This window comes from Battus philenor, unplaced genomic scaffold (genome assembly GCF_028537555.1).
Source record: "Battus philenor isolate CCGP_79_NKW_IND1 unplaced genomic scaffold, ilBatPhil1.0.hap1 SCAF_12, whole genome shotgun sequence".
NCBI classification, from domain to species: domain Eukaryota; kingdom Metazoa; phylum Arthropoda; class Insecta; order Lepidoptera; family Papilionidae; genus Battus; species Battus philenor.
The window spans coordinates 11,994,973-12,019,523 of NW_027181674.1; the positions used below are offsets into that span (position 1 = coordinate 11,994,973).

Here is a 24,551-nt window from a genome sequence, read left to right on the forward strand (position 1 = left end):
ACACTAGTAATTTGTACATAAAAATAAAATAAAAATTTTAATACTCAATTATTTAAATACAATCCGCAAATAAACACAAGGAAGCTTTACACAGCACGAGTCGTTACAACGTAATACGGGCCACGACATGAATTCATTAAGTCCGCCATGCGACGTGATAAATAACAATATTCATGTTAAATGGAAATAAATAAATGAGGGAGGCTTGCTCTATTTTCAAACGAAACCTTTGCCGCAGTTTGATTGGGCAAAGAGTGAGAGGCAATTAAAAATGGCGGTGGATTATTCTATTTCGCTGTTAATTAATTTGTTTGCTTCCGTCGAGTTAACTGAAATTCAATCTCTTTGTGTTTATTCACAATATGAATTACGACAATGTTATTATGATCCTGATTGAAGTATTTAACTTAGTATTTTGTGTTATTAATACCGTTTATTTTCTTTTATTTATTTACTTGTTTTTTGTACACGTAACATCAGAAAGAAGAACATGGATATGATAAAATAAAAAGTACAATGGACGGTCTTATCACTCGAGACAGTTTCTTACAGACAACTATAATAAGGAAACTAAAGAATGACACGAAGGGGTAATAGACGCGTACATTATACGAGATAGTTCAGAATATGATAAATCTATAACGTTGTCATAAAAATAAATGCATTCATTTTCCTATATAAACATTTATACATTTATTTATTACCAAGTATATGACTGGCCATAGATGTAAAAGCTTTAAAAGTGTGAATGTAAAGCTCATCAATTACCAAAAAGCTTTAAAACATTTCATCAACATATTTTCAATCACTTTGTATAAAGTGATCACTCTGAAACCATTGAAATGCGACAGGCCAATGACTTCTGTCAGTACAAAGTCTGCAGTATAACAACAACAGTATATATGTAGTATTCGAATTTTAAAAATCCTTTTTCATACTATATTTATACACTTACATTATGTTATTTGAAAAAAAAAATCACTAATTTTGAATAGGGTGTACTAAACACTAATTGACAGCATGTAAGCTACAATTTTATTTTAAAGCTTTTACATTTTTACGTTAACCAATCACCCTGTGTATAGACCAGTCTATCGCCCGCTTCGCGAGGTTGAAATAATGTTTTTTTTTTTTATTTTTAACGCCCCTTCACTGCCCTTTATGGGTCTAATTTTTAACATACCAAAAAATAAATATTACGACCAAATTTTAAAGCTATAAGAACTAGTTTGAAAATATGTATTTAACTAAATTATCACTAAAGAAATATAAACTGACTGTAATTATAACAATTACATTTTAAGAAGAAAAAATGTTTAAAAATACTCACGCCATCGACCCGTAATCGAATATCCTTCCCAGCGGCCGTGAGCAAGGCACGGAGGATACTGGTAGCGGTTCCTGTCTGTCGGCTGGCCACCAGATGAACAGCGGTTTGCTGTCGACTCTAAAATGAAAAATCAATAAAAAGATGTTCGAAGACATTTTTTAAAGACGCGACTAATTTTATGTTTTTTTTTTATAATACCATGTATTAACATTTAGCGTTACAATTTATAAATTGTTTCATAATGTCAGAGAACCTGTTGTTTATCAAAGTGTATTTTGAGAAGAATTTTATTTTTCAAAAGGCAAATAATTAAATAGAATATGTAGATCAAAACTGTCAGTAATAAGTCATTAAATGAATGATCTCATTCCGCCAAACACCAAGCTACATGGCGACGCTTAGAAAGAACAGCAGGGCCATCAAAACCAAATGGAGTACTACCCCCACCAGTGTAACCACGGTTAACTGGTCTAAAAAGCCTTCGGTATTAAGCTTGGCGTTATACAAACGTTGTATAAGAAGTGTGATATAAATAAATAAGTAATTCTTGTCGATCTTTTAAAACAATTTGAAAGACCAAAATATACATTCTGTACGCTAGGATTATATTCATTAGAATTAATTACCGTATTAATAACATAAATAAAACTCTTTATTCCATCTTTACGCACGTGTATGGAGTTTTATTAATTAAATTCAGGTCTTTAGGGAAAGGTTGTATATATTATAATATATTTATTAAACATGTCGTAGTCGGTGTACACGGTGAAGTCTTTACAAAACTTGTCCTTAAAAAATTATGACGGATCACTAGAGCAATAATATGGATCGAGGCTTTGATATCACGCAAATAGTGAACGCGTGAACATTTCGAAAATAAATCTAATTAATGAAATAAAAACGTCGTTGAATTTTTGGCAAAGACCTGGAACAATTTTCGTCATTCCCTGTCGGGCTTTACCTCGTCTTCCAATAGAATTCTATCTTCGAAGAATCCTTTATCATCACGAGAATTTATTGACACAATCTTATGACTATACTCGAAGGAGTAATATGTTAATAAATTATGAAACTTTCCAGACTTGCGAAAGTGTGACCCTTGCATTCAAAGAATTATGTAAGTTCCGATGAAATAGCTGAGATGAAAATGTTTAAGTGGATGCACGGCAAACCTAGTCCCGACGAAGTTCACAAAGAGTGCACGCTAATCTAGGCGTGCAATAAGCTCCTAGGTAACAAGCGGGAAAGAGGTGTACGAGACCATCCAAGTACATCGGCATTACGACACTTAACCTTAATTTAATTATTAAAGAAGAAAGACATGTAAAACTGGGGTACCTCAGACGAAAACGTTCGAGATAGAGCATGATCAAATACGAGAAACTAAGAAAAGAAAGCAAAATATATCATATTCCCTGACTGTCTCTAGGTTTTTTGACTTAATTGGGTATAGGATTCTTTTTTAATTGACTTCAGGTTAGTGTTTCTCAAAGCGGCATTTTTTTTTAATTAAAATTACCACACTTACTTCACAATTGATTTCGCTCACTCGTCTCTTCTCTAATCTCTGGTTTAAGCTAAGCAAACGGTTATATGCTACTTAAGGCCTAGAGTTATACTTATTTTTATATACATATGAGAATTAGAGTTCCCTAACTCATCTTCATCTGAAGACGTTAACCCATCCCCACTAACATTAATCTGCCTATATCATAGGTTCCCGGACATTTTTCATAGTAGGACACCATCAAAATTGAGCTGATTCAGATGGACTCTTCCACAGCTTCACGTCTATCATATTCCCAAAAGCCGATAAAAATTGTATATGTTTGCAGGTCTGAATAGGCATTAAGGACGGCGGCATCGCTTAGCAATTTTTGACACGTTGTATTGAATATGGCATATTTACGTTTTTACAAATAACAGTCTGTGCTTCGTATAATATTATCTGACTATATGACAATTGAAGTTGAGCCAACTTATTAGTTTTTTTACTATCAAAATCAGATAAATTTGCACCTCCGCTTAAGAATTGTAAGCTCTCAATATTTTTGCGTAAAACGTAGACAATCATCGCGCCTCCGGTAGACCACTAGGAACCACGTACGTGTACACCACTTTAGAAAGTGATAGCCTATATGGCAGTAATAAGAGGCTTTACTGAGTGAACCAGCAATGGACTAAAAACATGAATTATTTACGTGAATTTGGACATTAACAAATAAAACTACTTGTATAAAAAGCACTGTAAGCCTACTTATGTATGTATATATATACACTTATATATACACATTTATATATATATATATGTATATAAATACATATACATATATATATATATATATATATATATATATATATATATATATATATATATATATATATATATATATAGAAATGTATATTATATGAGATATTAACAATTCCATTTCGATTTATATGCATTATAGTTCCGAGGTTGCATTGGAAGCAAACATAAAACACATAACTTACAACGTTACATGAATATAGTACGAGCAATGCGAAATGTCCCAAATTTATAACATCAACCAACATGCAATCCAATTTATTGGAATAGAATGTTATGTATACGTTATGGTTATAAAATACATGCAATTTCAGTTAATCATTCGAAGGATATTTTTCAAAAAAAAATTATTCTTTACAGTGTATATAAAATAAAAATGTCTTCCTCTGTGGAAATACCTACTTTTTTAAAAAAATTTTAGTCTAGAACGTAAGAAACAGACAGCAAAATATAACATCTAAACAATATCAAAATTGGATGCTATTCGATATGGTTTTAGTATTTACTTTAACGGCCTTCATTATTGCCGAATTGCGTTTCACCTGCCGTTATCTTTTATTGCAAATAACCAGTTATTCAACTATGAATCCGAAGTAAACCGTTTATAGAAATCAGACCTTTCTATTTATAATTTTATAAATCAATTAATACATTAGAAAATCGACAGCAGATAATTTTGTCAACTAGCAGAAAAATAATATGAATTGATTTAAAATTAATTCTGAATTTCATAGCACAATTTCATAATGTCCAAAATTAGAAATTTTATGTAAAAATATTAAAAATTTGTTATTGAATTTAAAAAAAAAAACACCTTTGTGATAACAAAATCCCGCAATTGTTTTAGAATATATTTTTTTAATTTTCGTGTTGTAACTTGTTGCAGAATATATTACAGAATACATAATGAGAATAATTTTTTATGTATTAATGCTGAAATCATATAAAATTTATGACAAACAATTTATAATATATTATACAGACATCTGTGGTCGCATGATTTAAGTTTTAAGACATTTATGTTCATTGAGCTACCAGGAAACGTCGCTAGATGTCGCTTTTCACAATTATAGGTATTTTATGGTAATATATATTAGATTAAATGTTAGAATTAATTTTTGACATTTTAATCGAACTTTAAATATGAAATTACTTACTCCGCCGGCTGCAAATGGATCCACGCCGCGTTTAGACAAGAGCAGCTTGACGACGTCTTCCCTTGAATACATAGCCGATATGTGCAACACGTTATAATTATCCTGTAACAAAAATATTGAAAAGTATATGTTATATTACATGTTTTAAATAAAATATTGAAATACTATTGTTCTATTATCTACGTGATCATTCAGCTAAGCATAATTAATGTATACATAAATGTATATAAAAATTATGCTTCAACTAAAGTAGGTTGTACTTTTTCGTTATTTCTTGTATTCCTTAATATATTACTTTCGTACCTGCTGAACCGTGCATGTTATATAAAGAATTTATATTTGAATATATAACAAAAGTTAATGTTACATGATAATATTAATAACTAAATTCATTAAAAATAATAATCTTTGCTCTCCGTTGAATGTATTTTGCCATCAAATATATTTTGTTAAATGAATGCTTTAATATTCCAACACTGAAACGATGTGGAATTGTAGTCAAATGGTACCTGTTATACACTAACAAAAGTACAGGAGTCATATACCAGCTAGTCGGTAGACTTGGACTTATTGACCAACAGTTATCGCATATTATCAAACCATTTATTTCACCGATAGAACGTCCATTGCAAGACGAAGCCATAGCTAGCATAACTTAACTTAGTTTCGTCATGTTTTGCCCATCTGTATTTAGAGCAATAAAAAAATTTACGATTATTTATTCCAGCAAATATTAAACAAATTATCGTAATCTGTTAATATCATTGTTCACTTCCCTTTACTACTTGGCTATTTATTAAGCCTTCCAATGTTTCCACTATTATTTGAAGTTTTTTTTTTTAAATTAAAGACGATATTATATATAACGTGACGAATTCAACTACGCTAGCGAAGCGTAATGTTCAGCGAAATGTTACAAGACTCTTCTCTGAACATGACATCTAAAAAGTTGATTTGAGTTGAGTTGATTGATATTTTGGCGACGGATAAACTATCAAATAGCCTTTTCGTAAAAAATAATTACAGATATTAGGGTATGTTACATTTGTTATTACTCCGTTATACTTTCAAAGGAAAGTTCGAAGAGACTTCGAGATGGTTTTGGGGGTGACAAGAGGGGTCTCCTCACTAAGTGTAGTTTATAAATTTCAATTTGAATTTGGAATAACTTAATAGTGCAAAAGTTTCCTATTACTTCGTGGGGAAGATAGTACCACTGTAAGGATCTTGGAATTAAAATATGATAAATTGAAAAAACGAAGGCTTGTAAAAATTCCTATAACATTGTGAAAGATTGCTTGTTTGATAATAAAACTTACTAATGAATCACAATATTATGAAGCTAATTATTAACTTATTGTAAGAGAGATCACTAAACAACAGGGTTTTTCGATCATGGCGTGCTGGAACCCAAACTTAAAGTTAAAGGATGACATAGGGGAACTCGATTAGATTTTAACTCCTACATAATTAGGCTCTTCTGGAATTTTCTTCATAACACAAGTAATCACTGTAATTGATTTCTTGTTAATAAATAAACCCCACAGGCAGGGGCGGCTTTAGCTCGTGCAGCGCCCGTGTGCAATGAAACCCTGGCGCCCCCTAGGCCTGCCCCCCCCCCCCCCGCCTCTATAACTATTAACTTTCCCGTCGTAACAATAAAGTTTTTTCATATTCCAACAAACTATTTTATAAGTCTGCACAGCTTTCAGTGTAGTATTAGTTACGGCCTTTCTTCTTATGACGGCAGAATAACACTCATTGTTTTTATGCCTGTAGCACATCTCTGTTGCCATCTATGTTGCCTAAACTAAGCGAGCATGATGGTCCAAGACGATGTACGCCCCTTGAGACGGCTGCGCCCGTGTGCATTGCACACCCTGCACTATTGGTTAAACCACCCCTACCCAGGGGTTTAAGTAGGTCGTCCGACATAACTCGTCAGATATAAGAGTCGTCGCCATCTAACGACGTTTAATCATATTGTTTATGATTCAGTATACATGATTATTTTTTAAAACAATATCTTGTTCCTTCTTTTTAGCGGTAGTCTAGCGGTAGAGGACTGTGTCTTGTGATCGCCGGGTGCGGGTTTCCCGGGATACAATCTTATATATTTTAATTTAAATTTTATGCATTAGTTATATGTGATTGTCACTATCATCATAAACAATTTGCAGAGGATGGGTAGTGGCTTCCACTGCGTACCGTAATACCACGCTGATGGCTGGGTGAATTCTTTGAAACAGGCCTATGGTTTACAGTGGGCATCTATGGGATGAAACAACGACGAATTTCAACTTTATCATTAATTGTGATCGTTTATGCTTCATTAAAAAAATACCAGAAGAGCCTAATTTTATAGATATTTGTATTAAATTAAACCCATGTTTAATCCTTCAGTTAAAGTTAAAATAAAATCACGAGGGTACCAAACGACTCCTTTTTTGAGAAGATCCCACAAAAATGTCAGTTTTATTTTTCTTGTGACCACTTACACAAACGTCTTTCAAAGTAATAATATAATCATGTAAGAACATTTACAGTAAGAAAAGGACCAATATTTAGCCACTTCCGCACATGCAGTGGTAGTCGTGCAATAAAGTGCACCGCCCGCCAGCCCGCTGATAAATGCGTATGCGGCAAACAATGCGAATCACACAACCGCCACGGCCAAATTACTCAACACGTGTTTCACTCCTCTACGGGGCATCTTCAGGAGCCACGATACACCAATTACTACTAAACACAGAGGACTCTGTGACTCATTTACACTATAGTAAACGTTAATATTACTACGTTCTGTTTGATAAACTTTTTAAAATGATAATTCTGGGGGCATTACATTGAAGTTAAGACGTAAGAGCGTAATTATTTACCTAAAAGAGAATTATAAGAAACCCAGAGTAAGGTATAACAAGCTAGTCTTAAAAGTACCTAGATAAGTTGTCAAATGGCAAACTTTTCTTTTTGAAAATATTTACCTATTGGTTATACTGAAATAAACTTTCAGTATAGCCTTGCCCAGATAATAAATAATTTTGATATAGTAATTTCAAATTCGAAAATAGAACTCTCTATTAGTTTTTGTTTTTCCAAATTAATAGCAACTTTAAACACGTTTCAGCGTCATTTGACTTCATCGAATTAACTACATAAATTAAGAGAGAAAAAAGCGTAAGTAAAAAGATTTCTCATTCTTTAGTTGTGAAGTCTATTTATCTGCATCAATTATTCTCGAATACTGGAATTTGTTTGACTGTTCTTTTAGTAAAAATTCAAGAACAATGTACACAAACAGAGTTCTCTTTTTCAGAACAACGTGTTATCGCACTAGGCTAAATGAAATGAGTATTTGACTTTGGCAGGTATGGAATTATTGAGTCATCATTTTTACAATTTTTACTGTGCGACTTTTCTTTATATCTAAGAATAAAATAAAAACTTTGGAATACTTTTTCAAAGCTGTGAAAAATGCTGTCAAAGAGGAATAATATCTTCTTGCAATGGTTTTATAGGATGCAAAAATGCATAGATTGTCAAGGGGACTATTTTGAAAAGCAATAAATCATTTTTAAAATGATACATAGTTTATTTTTTTTGTATTATTAAAACTGTTACTATAATCTCTCGTATTCCAAATTGCTGTAACAACCTTTAACTGCAATATCAAAATCATATAGGTTTTAACAAAAATAAAGTAACTTAAGTATTCTTTGCATCAACTAGAACTATGTTTAGACTGGTTTCTTTAACACAAGTATTAATTACGAAACTTAAGCCGTAGATGGAATCGGTGTATGTGCAAATAGAGCAGCGTGACTTAGCGAGCAGTTTACGGTCGAAAATTGCCAGCGAAACTTACTATCGCACGATCTGCCGCAGACTAGGAAATATTAAGTCCCACAAAACACTGCGGTAAAATAGTTTTTATCAACTCAAACGTACGTAAAATAAAACTCCTAAACACACGGTTTCATTATGGATTTTTTTAACAAGCGATATGAATATATTTATATCACTAAATTAATTTCAACGATTTTTATCTAGTAAAAATTGTCATTTTTTTATATTTAGATTATTAATTGGAAACTTCTCTACACAAATAACACAAAAAATGATTGAAATTGTTTTTAATTTTCGAACTCTCTTGTACGGTTTTGAAAATACGTCAGCCTCGATGGACCAGAGAAAGTTCAGTGGTAGTTGACCTTCATTTGGTATTTCTTCGTTCCACATTACGCACAACTTTAAGTAAGAAAAGGACCAATATTCAGACACCTCCGCACATGCAGTGGTAGTCGTGCAATGAAATGCACCGCCCGCCAGCCCGCTGATAAATGCGTATGCGGCAAACAATGCGAATCACACAACCGCCACCGCCAAATTACTCAACACGTGTTTCACACCACGGGGCATCTTCAAGAGTTATGTTACACCGATTAGTGCCAAACACAGAGTCTGTGTATCGGTACGGGTACCACTGCATGTGCGGAGGTGGCTGAATATTGGTCCTTTTCTTACTTAGGATGGACTCCCGCGAGGTAACGCCTGATTTCATTAAATATTTAAGGACAACTTTAAGCTTCTCAGATTATCCGAGCTCCTTCGTACAATGTGGTCGAAGTAACAGAGTATTCTACGCAAGCAGATTGTGGATAGTCGGGTCTATATTATTAGCTTTTTAAAGATAGACGTTTTAGTGCCAGGCGCTGTCCACGGGATTCTTAACATTCGGCGCAAACACCACATCTCGAATGCCTCTACCCAACAGCACACAGCACCTTATCAAAATATTCTAATTTAATAAAAATAAGACAATAAAATACCATTAAATATACTTTGCTAAAACACAGTGAAGTGATAATGTAGAGATAACCGATGGTTGAGTAATTTAAAAAAACGTGGAGAACGTCACAATTTGGTATCATTTTATAATTGATAGCTCTCTACCGCCCCCACCTAACGTATTCATGTTATATAAATATATATCCGTGTTTATGTATCTTAATAAACTCAAGTGATTACCGATTCCACTTCGGAATGAACACGTGCTTTCCCTACCTGATAATATTCAGCTTGCCCCCTCTTACCTTAAATCTAAATTCCTCTATCTTTATAAATTACATGATGCGTTGCATAAATGATTGGAAAGCATAAAATTGTTAACGCCTGTTTAATCTGCTATATTTATGAATAAAGTTTATGGAATACATTAGCAATAGCAGCAAAGCCCGCTAAATAGCAGTAAGCTTTTTTTTTAAATAAAGAACAATTCATTGGCATCTCTTCATTCTTAAATACGATATTTACAGTTTTATTTATTTCAATTCATGTATTCCTTTCTTACGCATCCATCATTTTCATTCAGATTATATGCTAGAGATGTACGCGACCTGCTTTTGTATCATATTTATATGTACACACAAATATTTTTATACATATATTTGATACACATCCTTTTACATGTATGTTTTATCATTATCATTATCATTTTGGTGTGAAAAAATTTAAACGTATATATATAATAAATATATGATTAACAAGTCATTAACAACAAGTACATTAGTAGGCATCCAACTCCTCAAGCTCAATTTGTAAATATTGTAGGTAGTATATAAGTACATACAACTATAAATTAGTATACACCCCTATAAACAATAAAACCGAAATATAAAGACGTATTTGCCGTCAATGCTTACGGGTTAGCGGAAAACGCGGGATACTCGCCGCTTGCGACCTCTTCTATTGGAAAACGAGAAGGACTTTGTCAACCTAAAGACATCTTACGACTAAAATGATAATGATGATACGACTAGTTCTAAAGTCTAAAAGAAACCTTGGAGACCAAACAAACTTTTTAAATTTCCTTAAAATCTTAATATAATTCAAATTACCTGTTTTATTTATAATTTCAATTTGGTTATGATTTAGTATATTTGTTATCCGTCGCAAAATGCCACTCAGTGGCGTGTCTATCGAAAATTCCTATCTATCAAAGTTTTCAGTGATATGTCTAAATATAGGTCCATAATCTTTGAATTTGGACTAGATATAAGCTAACACCTCTTTGCATCTATATAATGAAGATACGTTGTATAACGTCACAGATTTTTTTTATACTCACGTTATTCCTGGCTCCTACGTCCGAGCCCAGCTCGATCAGTCGCTCCACGAAGGAGGTTCTATTGTCTTTCACTGCATACATGAGCGGCGTCATTCCGGTAGCCTGAAACAATTTTTTTTAATTATAACACTTGTATTTCGTTACGTAATTGTTTAAAAAATAAAATCACCAAATACACAATAAATATATTTTTTAATTTATATATAAATTATTTTTAAAATTATGTCAGTCCGTGTAGTAAACCATCCAAGAGTGGTACTTCATAATCCATTTTTAGTCTTATTTGAAAAAAAAAATATTCATTAATAACACTATATCTACTCCTCAAATGTAAGTCTTTTCTCTCAGGCTTTATCTATACACATAAACAAAAAGACCGTTTAGAAGCCTCTTAAATATCAACAAGTCCCAATTGGCTAGACGTTAACCTTGTTTTTTCTAACTTAATATTTTTTACGACGATTTAAATAGAAACTGCGATATAAAAGGTAAAAGTAATTTTATTAAAAAAAAATTAAAATATATTGACCACAACTCTCGTGTAGGAATATTGTCGAAAGGTTTTCAAAGTGGGACCAACCATATCTACATCCTCTTAAGTCGTGGGACTCATAAGTTGCGAATATGGATCCTTCGTCTAGTTTCGATTTCACTGTTATCCATGGCCTGTATTCTTTTTTATTGCAAATGGAATGGGACACCACATGCTTGTTATTTTCTACCATTGGCCTACCTATCTGTTTTTTCGGTAATTTTTTCTTGTAGTTGAAGTTTGAAAATAAATTTATAATGTTACTATATGATTTTTCTTCACAAACATATGAATTAATTGTAAAATAATAAAATATTATTGAAGAAGTACAATTTTTTAAGTAGTGGTAGTTCAGTGGTATAAATCTGTGTCTTGTGGCCGTAGGTCGCGAGTTTGATTCGCGGCGTACAATCATATGTAATTTCCATTTTGTATATTAATTATATAAGGTTGCCACTACTCACAAACAAGTTTCCTGAAGATGGGTTGCTGCCCATATCTCTCCGTGTCCTTTGCGTACCATAATACCACACTTAGACCGTTAACCCGCTTATCAAGTGTGGCGATTATACATCCTTCGATAGATATCTTTGGAAGAAACCTGAGCCGTGCAATGGAATGAAGCGACGATATTTTTTTTCGGCGAACAATTAGTTACATGAAAATATTTTTTATACTTCCCAATTTTACACTAATAACTAAACCAAATACATAGTTTTGAATTAAGGATAGCCAAAAATGTTATTTATTGCAATTATGTAAACTAAGGTATCTTCTAGACAAACATTTACCATCGCAGAGGTCAGAAGTCAAATGCTTTATCTATAAAATATCAATAAGAAATATACTTTGAAATGTCTTCCGAGTTTTATGATCTTAAGGGACTAATCATAGGAGTTTATTATAATATTATTTTTTATGTTAACTGTGTTACAATTTTCACTACGTCGGTACAATAACTCTGCCGTCAACAACAACAATACACTTATGTGCACTCGCTTTTAAAAACTTTATGCACTGCACTTTCCAGATATGACGCGACAGCTGTAGCGCATAACTGAATAAAATAAATTCAGATCACATGATTAGGAAGTGGTCGCAAGTAAGTGATCACGATGCGATTATATACTTAGCATATTCTTCCTGATTAACGATAGAAGCGTTGCTGGAATTGTTTCTGCATCATCTTCTCTCGGCTAATGCTTTTAGAATTAATATTAATAGTTGGGCTAAACTCCTTTAGTTTTCTATGACCTCACACCTTATCTATGCCCTAAATCAGTGATTCCCAAAGTGGTCTATATCGACCCCTAGGGGTCTATAACAACCTGCAAGGGGTCTACGTCAGCGAAAAAAAATTTGGGGGTCCATGAAATGAAAAAGGGGATCCACGATAGTGGATCTCAACACATACACTGATAGTACCTATTTACTTACATCATACTATCTTATAATATCAAAACTTTTACATTATTTACAAAAGTACCTATGAAGTAAAAAAATTATTATATATGTTTATAAAATTGTGTAAGTTGTAGGATGTTGGTATTCGCTTTGTGGTCGCAATACATTTTGAACTTGTAAAAACCTAATAAATGTATAAATTAACATGTGTTTTTACTTTAAGTTTTTAACACTAAACTTCTCTAAAGTTAGAAATTTACAGGAAATCAATATCAGGTAAGTAGGGGGTCTACCCAACACGGAAAAACATGGCAAGGGGTCTACGACATAAAAAAGTTTTGGGAACTCTGCCCTAAATTAAAAGCAAAAAAACTATTTTCAAATACACGTAATGGGCCGCGAATCCCAAGGAAAATGTGTACTTTATGTAGCAAATTGCTAGGCAAGAAGACTGCAAATAGCGGTACTTTACGAATCAAATACACCTTTTTTGCAGTCATCAGAACTTGAGTTCCTCCATTATCATATCCCTCAATTTAAAGCTACGGGTTCCCAACGCGCACTTATCCTTGAAGATCCCACAAGAAACACTGTCTCTTTTATTATCAACCTAAAATAAATAGAAAGAAATCTAATAACCTAAAAACGTAAAGAAGGTTTAAATTTGCCCTAAAATACTTTTGGCACAACACCAACCACGAGTAATTATAAAGTTTCAAAGCAGTAACATAAAACTGCATGATGATCGGAAGTCGTTAATTTTAACAATTGCCCAATTGTTTTCGGCAGTTACTACCTCATTTTAGGATATTAAGTGCATAGATTATACAGAATATTCGGCTATAGGTGTATAAACGTTAAAGGGGTAAATATAAAAAAGGCACAACGCAAAAAGTTATAAAGCATTTACACCTATTTCAAATCATCCTTTGTAAAGTGATCACTCTGAAAATATGTATGTGATCCCATTACAATTGACTATATAAAGCCTGCAGGGACTAATAATAAACAATAATTATTTTATTACGTAGTAATTTGTATTTTGAAATTAATCTTTTTTACAATGTTATCAATACGTATTGCAAACTTTTACACCTATAAAATATCACCCTGTATTTATTTTAAATCCGTACATAAAACACTCAACATTTATTTAAGTTATAAGGTCATAATATTCCATGACTAATGATCGTACATGTATTTAACAAGAGGCTATAATATGTTTGTATTTTTTTTTTAATAACCACACAGCTATTATTTTAAAAAGTCCTTTTTTACACAGTCGATCAGTTAATTTTATTTAAATATATAATGAATCATACAAGAGGGATGTTTAGTTCACTAGTAAAACCACCTTTATCACGTCTACAAGTATTGGATATATTCGCTTGCAAACATATTACTCGTGACACGGTAATGGCTATGCGAAGTTCTCGCCCTGATTAGAAGGGGTGCAAGCATGGCGGATCGTAATTATTCATAATTATATTTGATTACAGCACACCCTGTTTCTTGATTACACTTCGCACATTTAAAGTTCAAGGGAAACTTTTTTAAAACGTCAACCTTCTTGAAAAGTCATTAGTTTAATGTTGTACATATACGCCGGTTATAAAGATTATCGGTGTTTGTGTGAAATAAGAACTTTACACGATGACGCTAATGATTTTAAAATGTTCATGAGACCTCGTTACTCAAATTCGTCATTAATTACCGATGTAGCAGATATTCATGTATTTAAATTTTATCAATGGATCAGTTATATAAATATCGTGTTTGTTAGGTACATCTTTCTAATTTTCGGTCTTAAAATATGTTGATTTTAACACTATGGCCCTTTCGCCGAATGTAAAAGGGTGCTATCATCGTCATCATTTCAGCCGCAGTATGTCCACTACTGGGCAGTTGTGTCCCCTATAGATTTCAAATACTGGTGGGAAGCAACCTGCATATATCGTCTTCCAACGCCCTTAACAAGATCCTCTGTTCACCTCGTATGATGTCTATTCTAAAGATCCTAGAGCGCCATCTAGCACAATAAATATAATACTTTTAAAGCGTTTTATCACAGTTGCTAATATGGTATTACTAGGTCGCTTATCATGCTAGAACATAGTATCTACCCAATACATTAAACAAATTTTTGTCTTCCCAGAGAGATTCGTACGAAATAATTTACGATCTTTCGCAAATAACTGGAAAAGACTGCTTGAATAAGGCAAAAGTCACTGAAAGTTGGAATGAGGTAAAGGAGACCTCCTTCAATCTTTATCAAAGAAGATCTAAATTATATAATAAAATTATTAATAATACTAACAGCTGACTTTAAGGAAACACTAATATAAATTAACCTAATATATAAAATTTCCATGTCACAATGTTAATTATTCTACTCCTCCGAAACGGCTTGACCGATTTTTACCAAATTCTTGATGCGTATTCAGTAGGTCTGAGAATCGGCTACTATCTATTTTCCATACCGCTAAGTGATAAGGGTTGTTCATTAAAAAAAAAAAATTTTTTTGACGAAATTTTTTGTTTTTTTTTTACAATGTGGCATTAAAAATACATACAACAATAAATTTTTACCCCTCTACAATCAACCCTTTATTTTTTTTTGCAAAACAACGTTTACGGGATCAGCTAGTTTTAATATAAATTGTAGAAATATACTAATAAGCATTTCGAAATTTAACGTCACTGTTTTGGATGATATGCGATGTTTCTAATTTTAATGCTAACAAAATTTTTGTAAAGTAGTGGTTAGAAGTATAATCTAATATAATGCATTGATTTTTACTCCATACAAAACTAAATATGCGACTATTATTTATTTTGTATTCACGAAGGAATACAAAATAAATATATGAAGTTTTTATATATAAAACAGTACAGAATGTGTATATTTTACTTATCAATATATAATGGAAAATAGTAATTTTAATAATTCCTTTAGAGCTATGGGTTCTGGAAAAATATATGTGAAGACGACAGAAGCTGTTAGCAGTATCGCTTTGTTGTCGCTTTAAAGAAGTTTCTGTTGTGCATGCGCGTTATCCCTGAAGAAAAGTCTGTAGTAAACCATTCGAACTGTCGACCTTACTACAATCAAAATAAATAAATTTGTTTCCTCCATGAATTCACAAAGATAGTGCACAATATAATCTATACCTATATATCCAAAACTAAGCGGTGTTGGTTACACCATAATTCAAGAACGCTTAGACCAATTTTTATGATCTTATTGTTTTAAAATTATATTTGATTGTATTTTCATCCCAAATAGAATGAAAAGTATTCAAATATGACATTCATATATAAAAACATATGTACATATAAGTGTCAGTCTAGTTGTATAAAAAAGATTACCCAATAATATTTGTAATTTTAAAAATCCAATTTCTCCGAGTCAATTATTACACTACTGTATTAGTTTTACTGTATTCGATTAGTCTGTAAAACTAGATGTATGAAAGGAAATAAAAATATTAAATATAACAGTCTTGCTTAAAAAAATTAGCAAAAATAATTTGACCTAATTTCTTGCAAACATTTCTCCGCAAAATGTCGAGCGTTTCGCTCACTGTATAAAAATGAGTTCATATCGCTTCGAGGCGTATACTTGTAGCAGTTAGTTGGGTTTATTACGTAACCAGACGTTCTTCGATAACTTTAACAGTTGAACCATTTTCATGCCCGAATGCCTACCATCAAATGTAATGTTTATATTTAATATTATTAGCTGAATCTGCAACCACTTAGTAATATAATAATAAACATGGTATTTACTTTTTTACCATATGTGTTTATTTTTATTTACATATTATTTATCTGCAATATTTTAAAATCTTATATGAAAATATATAGACAGACGCATAACAAATACAAAAAATAAAAATAAACTCGTAGCGCCTAAATTTTGTCTTCATAAAATTAACAAATCCTTCATAGATCTGAGTGTACGCATATATAATAAAGTTTCACTAAGATTGTCATTATACAATAAATCTTATTATAAGATTCAAAAATTAAAGTATTTAGTTAATCGAAATATTTGTAACTTGGTTTGTTACCTGATTTACATGAAAGAAATATTTAACCACTTCCGCCATGCAGCAGTAGCCGTGCAATAAATTGTAGTAAGTAATGTTACACCGATTACTGCCAAACACAGAATCTGGCACTAATCGGTATAACATTACTCCTGAGGATGCCCCGTGGAGGGGTGAAACACATGTTGAGTGATTAAACGGTAGTAGTTGTGTAATTCGCATTGTTTGCCGCATGCGCATTTATCAGGGGGCTGGCGAGCGGTGCACTTTATTGCACGACTACTGCTGCATCTGCGGGAGTGGCTAAATATTGGTCCTTTTCTTACTTATTTATATTATTTCATAAATAATTTCAATTTTTTATATTTTTTGCTTCTCTAATTATGTTATGCCATACGAGCCTATTAAAGGTAAAATGTAACATACAATTTAACATATGCTTTTTTTACTTGTACTTTTTTGTATCTATCTACTTTTACTCTATGTAATAAAATAAATAATATTTACTCATTTCAGAACAATGTTTATTGCATTTCATAAATTATTTGTTAGCAAGTCAATATAACAACTGAGGTTAGTAAAAATAAAACTAGTACATTTTTATTAATAATCCCGTTTCATTCCAATTTCAAATATCAAATACCGGTTTTCAGATTTTAGTTCGGTATTGTAAGCCTTAGTTTTATGTTTCATACGCGGCATGACATTGGATTAAAAACGTAATTAGTCAAAGTGTATGTTATATTTTCATTGTAACGCATTTTATATCCATATCCCCGTCTATCATACACATGGACATTTTCTGTTCGACTAAATCTTAACAGCCTTCTTTTGGTTTCGTTGACGTCAAATGTTTGACATCTCAGTACGCTACAATATCAAGTTAAAATTTTACCGTTTATAAAAAAGATTCCGTAGTATTTAAACGAAACAGAAATAAATTACTTTTCTGCGATTCATTTGTTTAACCTGTTTATTTAGTCCGTGATTCTGAATTTAAATACTCTTTTAGGAAATGTCACGGATTTCATAGCGTCTAGTAAAAGAAAACTTACAAGTCGATTATTTATAAAAGTTTTTTTTTTTTTTTAATTAAAATAAATCTGAATATCTTTCTTGTCTCTCTATACACATTTAAAAAATAAAATAATTATAAAAGTCAAAATCATCCCATTTTATAACAGAAATGTTAAAAATGTCCGTATTGGTCGATACGTTTTCGAGTTGGCGGCTTAGCAACGTAGTTGGTTATTTATTGTTATTTTATAGATTAGCTTTTCTGACTAACTTTGTACTGATAAAAATTATAAGCCTATCGCAATTTCAAAGAAAATTAATTAATATGATATTATCAGGAAATATCACTAACAAATTAATTAATTAATGTCATGACATAGCATATGCTGACCTATTCAACAGTTAAACATGACCTTTTAAATGAGCGATCTTCACATCAAACAAACACGCGCGATATTCTAGACTATAAAGTATATAAGTTAAAAAATGTAAGTAAAGTTTATTAAATTTCTTCGCATTTTTTTAAATTTAACGTCCACAAATTATTATGAAAATAAAAAAAATAGGAATGAAAAGGGTAAAGTTGTTCTGAAGTCATAGCGTGACCAAAGAATACAGGTTTTCAGTTATACATATAAATATATGATCGTCGGCATACCGTTTTTCCGCTGACTATCAATCAGCTCAACTTATCGTTCAAGTCGAAAATTGGTTTAGGTTTTCATAACCGTTTTAATCTATTTTAAAGAAAACAAATACGTTACAAGAAACATTTCTATACATATTAAAACTAGCTTTTTTATTCTTTCGATCGCTTCTCTCTTCTTTTTATATCCAGGTTAATTTTTTATGTCTCCTATATATATTCTGATATTTACATGTACTATGTAAACATAATACATGTAAACATAATAAATACTAATATATACATATTTAATTAAGAGGAAATAATAGTTATATAAGATACACATATACATATAGCGATACATCATAGGCAAAGCGAGGTTGGATTCGGATCTTTGACGCGCCTTTGATCTACGCTACCGTTCCAACCAAGACACATATACGCAACATAAACACTACACAGCTCTACTCGGGTAGAGCGGTTTACTACGTGCGAACATCATCGTACAACTATAATGTGTCTCTACAGCTTCTGGTTTTTTTAAGTCCACGGACCCTGCCGCTCCGTGAACTCAGTTCCGATGAAGCTGTAAAATCCTCCGGGCTAACAGCATCAACTTCAACCGAAAACAAGCAAGCACATATAGCGAAGAGAATTACGCTAATTCTTTATCCAACTGGCCTCAACACTTGCCAAAAATTTACCATAAAAGAAAATAGTAATAGCGAGTTCCATCTCAAAAATAATTGAAGAATTATTATATATTAACATATACGCAAACATAACAAAGAACTACAGTTTTATGAGGTAGTTTTGTCGTTCTCGTGCCGTCACTTTGCGGTAAATAAAGTATTAGGCATATAAACATTAATAATTGCAAACTAGTGGAATGCAATCGACCGAAAATAACCGATATAGCCCAACAAATTCACAAGTTAAAGTGGCATTGGGCAATGGTCGGAAGACGCTGAATGTAGGACGCTTCCAACTGGTCCTATCGGAAATATGGGAAGTCCTATATCCAGCAGTGGGCGTCTACGACTGAGATGATGATAATGACTATCAACTATAGAAATTCTTAGAAATAAGATATCATATATATGAATTTTCTTTATATAAATTCATATAATTTTAATTGTAAATATCAAAATAAAAACACGTTTTTTTAATGAGAATATCGTGTTTTTAGTTTTAGTTTTTCAAAAAACCGTTTTAATAATGTTATATCTCGATATAATGATTATAAAAATTTATTACTATTTTGGTAAAAGTGTTAATATACATTAATGTACTGACCCAATAAACATGTACCATAAATATTCGACCGATAGGCGATTTCTGACCGTACTTTTTTATTTTTATACACTCACCTAGGCAAGTGGCACACCCAAATCTTGCACTGTAATAACATAGGTAATTCAGGTCGCGACATTATTATATTACGATTTTATTGCAGAACTCATTTACAATTTCATTTACGCTAGCCCACGATTCAGTTCTTACGTGACTGGTGCCGGTCATTATGAATATTTTTTCAAAAGAAACGAATACGTGGAAGTTTTATTTATAATTTTTAAATCGTCTTGGTGCATACGAAGCGAGAATAAGTCAGTGAATTAAAAACTAATGACTGGTAATCAAAAAATGTTGTAGCTATCAAATGCAACTTTATATCAAAAGCATAAACACAATACAGTGAAACAAAAGAAGTATTACAACGTGACAAAATTTTCGAAAAATATCTATCATCACCTGTATTAACCATCATCATCATTTCCGTAGTTGGAGGTTCACCACTGAGGATAAGCCTCTCCAATAAACTTTTAAATAATAAGATCGTTTGAAAGCGTCCAACTACTAATTACGTATAAATATTAACAGATTTAAATGTAAAGAAAGGAAAAAAATACATAAGATTTCTTGGTCGATAGACGCTTTTATTTAATTTACTAGTTGATATTTTAAGGAAATTATTGAATTTGTAATGTAATGTGGTGGTGTAGTTGTAATGCAACAATACAATAATTGATATGATATTAGGCTTCAATAACATTGTGGACATTTTATTTAATAATAATAGTTATTATTATTTCAGATATAGATGAAATCCATTGTTGGACATCAGCCTCCCCCATAAAACACCTCTTTATGTATATATATCACATAACATCCTATCATCGCTGACCATCTGGTAAAACATGTCAACGTGACATTATTATGATTCAATTATTATGATTAGTATGATTCAATATGACCCTCATTATTTAGTATTTATATTGGTACGTTTGTGTTGCTCATATATATATATATATATCGATTGATAGAGAGAATTCACGTCACTTTATGATTTATATAAAAGGTTAAACGAAAAAAGATCAGAAGATGATTATATTTTTATTATGTCATCTGTATTCGTAAAATATTAATTTAATAATTAAAATATTTTGAATACATATTCAAAATATTTTAATTTATTTATAAGACTTGCTTTGAGTGTAATGTTTTTAAACTTTTAATTTTTTCGTACTTTTGCTTTATAAGACATAAGTGAGTACAGTAAAAGCTTTTCTTTTTTAAGGAATGGTAATTTACATCGGATTATATGGATACGTTACAAGATGACAAAATAAAAACAGAACAAATAAATAAAAAAATATATATTTAATTGAAGTTTTTTAACAATTTGATTCATAATACTAAAATAAGTGGTGAGTAGTGATAGTAATTGTGGTGGTTAAATAGTGATTTCAAGAATTTTGTAATTTTCTCTTGCTTGGCAGTTTTTAAAAGCTTCAATTCAGACTGATACCCAGCAGTCGCATAAGCAGTTTGCCTCTTGAATATAAAACTTCGATGCATAGACGGTTCAATATTCATAAAAAATCGCAAAGATTTTTTGCCATTCTTTAACCTTCACTAAGATTTTTCATATTAAATATCACGTTTCTAGTGCTTGTTTTCCAATGACCAGGAATAGATGTCCTACGACTAAGTGATGATAATAACGATGATGAAACTAAGGTGATATATAGAGTAATTCAACAAGACAATAGAAAATTTTCATATTCTTGATGATATTCATATATATACCTATTGTGAATTGAACCTTAAACCTGTAATCATAACTCACGGTGATAACCCATTGTTAAGTTAAAGTTCGAGAAATAAACAATGGTCAGCTATTCTAATCAGTAATTACATGACGTCGTCAAAATTTTTGTAACCATTAGCAGTACATACAATTTACCACGTAGGTGGTTTGATTTCCACCCCATCACTGTAATAAGTTCTACCAGCAAATTGCAATATCCGGGGGAAGGAAGGCTTTTAGCCGAATTAATCCGGACGCTGACCTGGCCAGACATGCTTAGTCATATCCGCTAAATGAATCAATTATATTGTGTAAATTATAAAAAAATATATATACAGTTCATTACGGAAAATACGTAAAAAGGTTTCATATGAAACATGACTATGTCTGGACTATTCATTGGTAACAATTCAATCGGAAAAATATTTTTTTTTATGTTTTAAAAACTTTTGTTATTTACCTATACGACACGATGGAAGCCTCGTATTTCATTCCTTTAATATGAATTATTAAACATTTCAAATTGGCACATATACATCTATTATGACATGGAAGGCAATTATTTTAAAGTCAACCTTTTATACTGGATATAAAGGATGATTCGTTATATGTGTAAAGGTTTTAAAGGTTTTACTTAGCAATAGCTTAGTAAACAATGATTAAATTTAATATATAGTAATTCGAAGTTTGAAAACGACTACATTATCATTACATTATTTATTTCTGAAACCATTGATTTTCTTATAGGATATACCATACAATAATTGGCAGCAAATGCTACACACCAACTGTGCTAGCCCAACCATAGAGGAATGAGGTTTGTGATTATAACAGGTTCGATTCCTGTTGTACAATCTTATATAATTCACATTCTGTTCATTAATTATATATGATTCCCACTGCTTACAAAAAAGTTTTTAGAGGATGGACAGCTGCGTCCTCTGGGCACCATAATACCCTACGATCACCAGCTCACCCATCATGCATATGGTACATCTTATCATAGATATCTTTGGGGGAGACATATATGCCTTGCATTGGACGTCTATGGGCTGAAACGAAGACTACAAGCAGTACTTTCACTCCTTTAAAAAATGTAACAAATTTATTAATCGATTATTATAATATTTCCTTAGTGTGAATTTGGATAAATACATCGGATTTCCAAGTACTAGTAGGTGGCTAGCACCGACTAGTATTTTAAAATCCACTATAAATAACCAGTATGTTAATTACTTGTCTTTAAGTTCACGAGACCCTTCCGCTACGTGAACTCAGCTCTAAGTAAGAAAAGGACCAATATTTATCCACTTCTGCACATGCGGAATGGACATGTGCGGAAGTGGCTAAATATTTGTCCTTTTCTTACTTTTATTTTATGGCCCCCGCTATTGGGGGCCTCTCGTACCCCTATCTATGGTGGGACAGGGACTTTATTGGCAATTTAATTTTTTTCACATAATTTTTTATTTTCTCTCTCTTCTTTCATACTTTACTTTCTCTTTCGGTCTATTATCTATCTTTCATGCTACATTTCTGCTTTCTTTCCCTTTTACTCTGTGACCTTTCATTCCTCCCTCATTACATGTTACATTTTATCTTTATTTCTTTTCGTTTACATTTTTATCACATTTTATATCACATTTTGAGTTACATTTTATCACATTTTTTCTTATTGTCTATTTAAAATTTTTCTTATTTTCTTTAATTTTCATTTTTTTGTGTCACTTTTTTAATTATTTCCTTGCAGTATGAGAGGAATTCTTCCCTAGTATCCTTTCCGCCTATCAGGGAGACTATTGACTCCTCCCTGATTTTAACGCCAGACCGGCACTCGAATTCGAGCCGGAGTCCCCCGAATGCGGGACACTGGGCCACAAGGTGGATCACGGTCTGGTCCACGCCCGGTTCACAGAAGCACGAGGGGTTCTCCTTGAGCTTGAACCTGTGGAGGTACTCAGAGAACCCCCCGTGCCCCGTGAAGAGCTGGGCCGAGACCGCGTCCACCTCCTTTCCTTTTCTTACTTAGGATGGACTTTCGCAAGGTAACGTCTGATTCCATTAAATATTTAAGTACTCAGCTCTGATGAACCTTTAACAGCCTCCGGGCTAACAGCATCAACTTAACCTTAACCTTAACCAAGAATAATACATAATCACTTGTTAATCACCAGCTCGATTTATTCTTTGTAAATAAATCCATTTAATAATTATCTGAAATAATTCGCCGTTTGCGATATTACTAGCATTTATACTTATTTTATGATTATAATATATGATTTCTTTTATTTCTGTTCCTGATAAATAGAAAACAATAATGAATTAAAATTAATAGAGTTATAATGTTAAATTAAGAAGCTATTTACGGATTAGGGCCGCCAACCTCCTTGTTAACCGATTTAACAGCTTTTAAAGAGGTCAATATGCTTACGGCGGCCTCAATATTACGATAATATTTTGTACTCTTACAATAATTACATTAAATTAAAAAAATAGGGGATCTCCAGACTATATTTACAAAGGTCCGCGAAAAACTCGTTGTACCAAAGTTTCTACTTCAAAAGGTCTAGAGTTCATCTGCAATAAACGAAATCAAATTTTTTAATGCAACACATTATTAGCCTACCATTTATACAATTCAAAACGTAGTTTATAATTAAATTGACGGAAAATGCTTTTTTTTCCTTTAACCAATATTTAAATGACGAGAATCCCTAGCAAGTAGCTTGATTATTTAGATTTCGTTTAAGCCATTTGTAAATTTATACAAAGATCGAATGTATATGTACTAATCCGTGTTACTAAACTATTAAAAGAAGTGTTGTTTTGGAGTTTCTTTCTACTTTTTCTCCACCGCAATAACATATTACGAATCATAGTAGAGTCAAATATAAAATAATAATCAGTT

General features: G+C 31.9%; 1 protein-coding gene across 3 annotated transcripts in view; it reads right to left on the reverse strand.

Annotated features, from left to right (window-relative positions):
* nompC (no mechanoreceptor potential C) overlaps positions 1-24,551 on the reverse strand; it is a 54,993-nt gene that overhangs the window by 15,973 nt on the left and 14,469 nt on the right. For all 3 annotated transcript variants that reach the window (XM_068776281.1, XM_068776282.1, XM_068776279.1), the window contains exons 2-4: positions 10,923-11,024; positions 4,796-4,897; positions 1,331-1,447 (exon numbers count right to left, since the gene is read on the reverse strand). In XM_068776281.1, the coding sequence (XP_068632382.1) occupies positions 1,331-1,447; positions 4,796-4,897; positions 10,923-11,024 (321 nt within the window). The remainder of the gene's footprint in view (positions 1-1,330; positions 1,448-4,795; positions 4,898-10,922; positions 11,025-24,551) is intronic.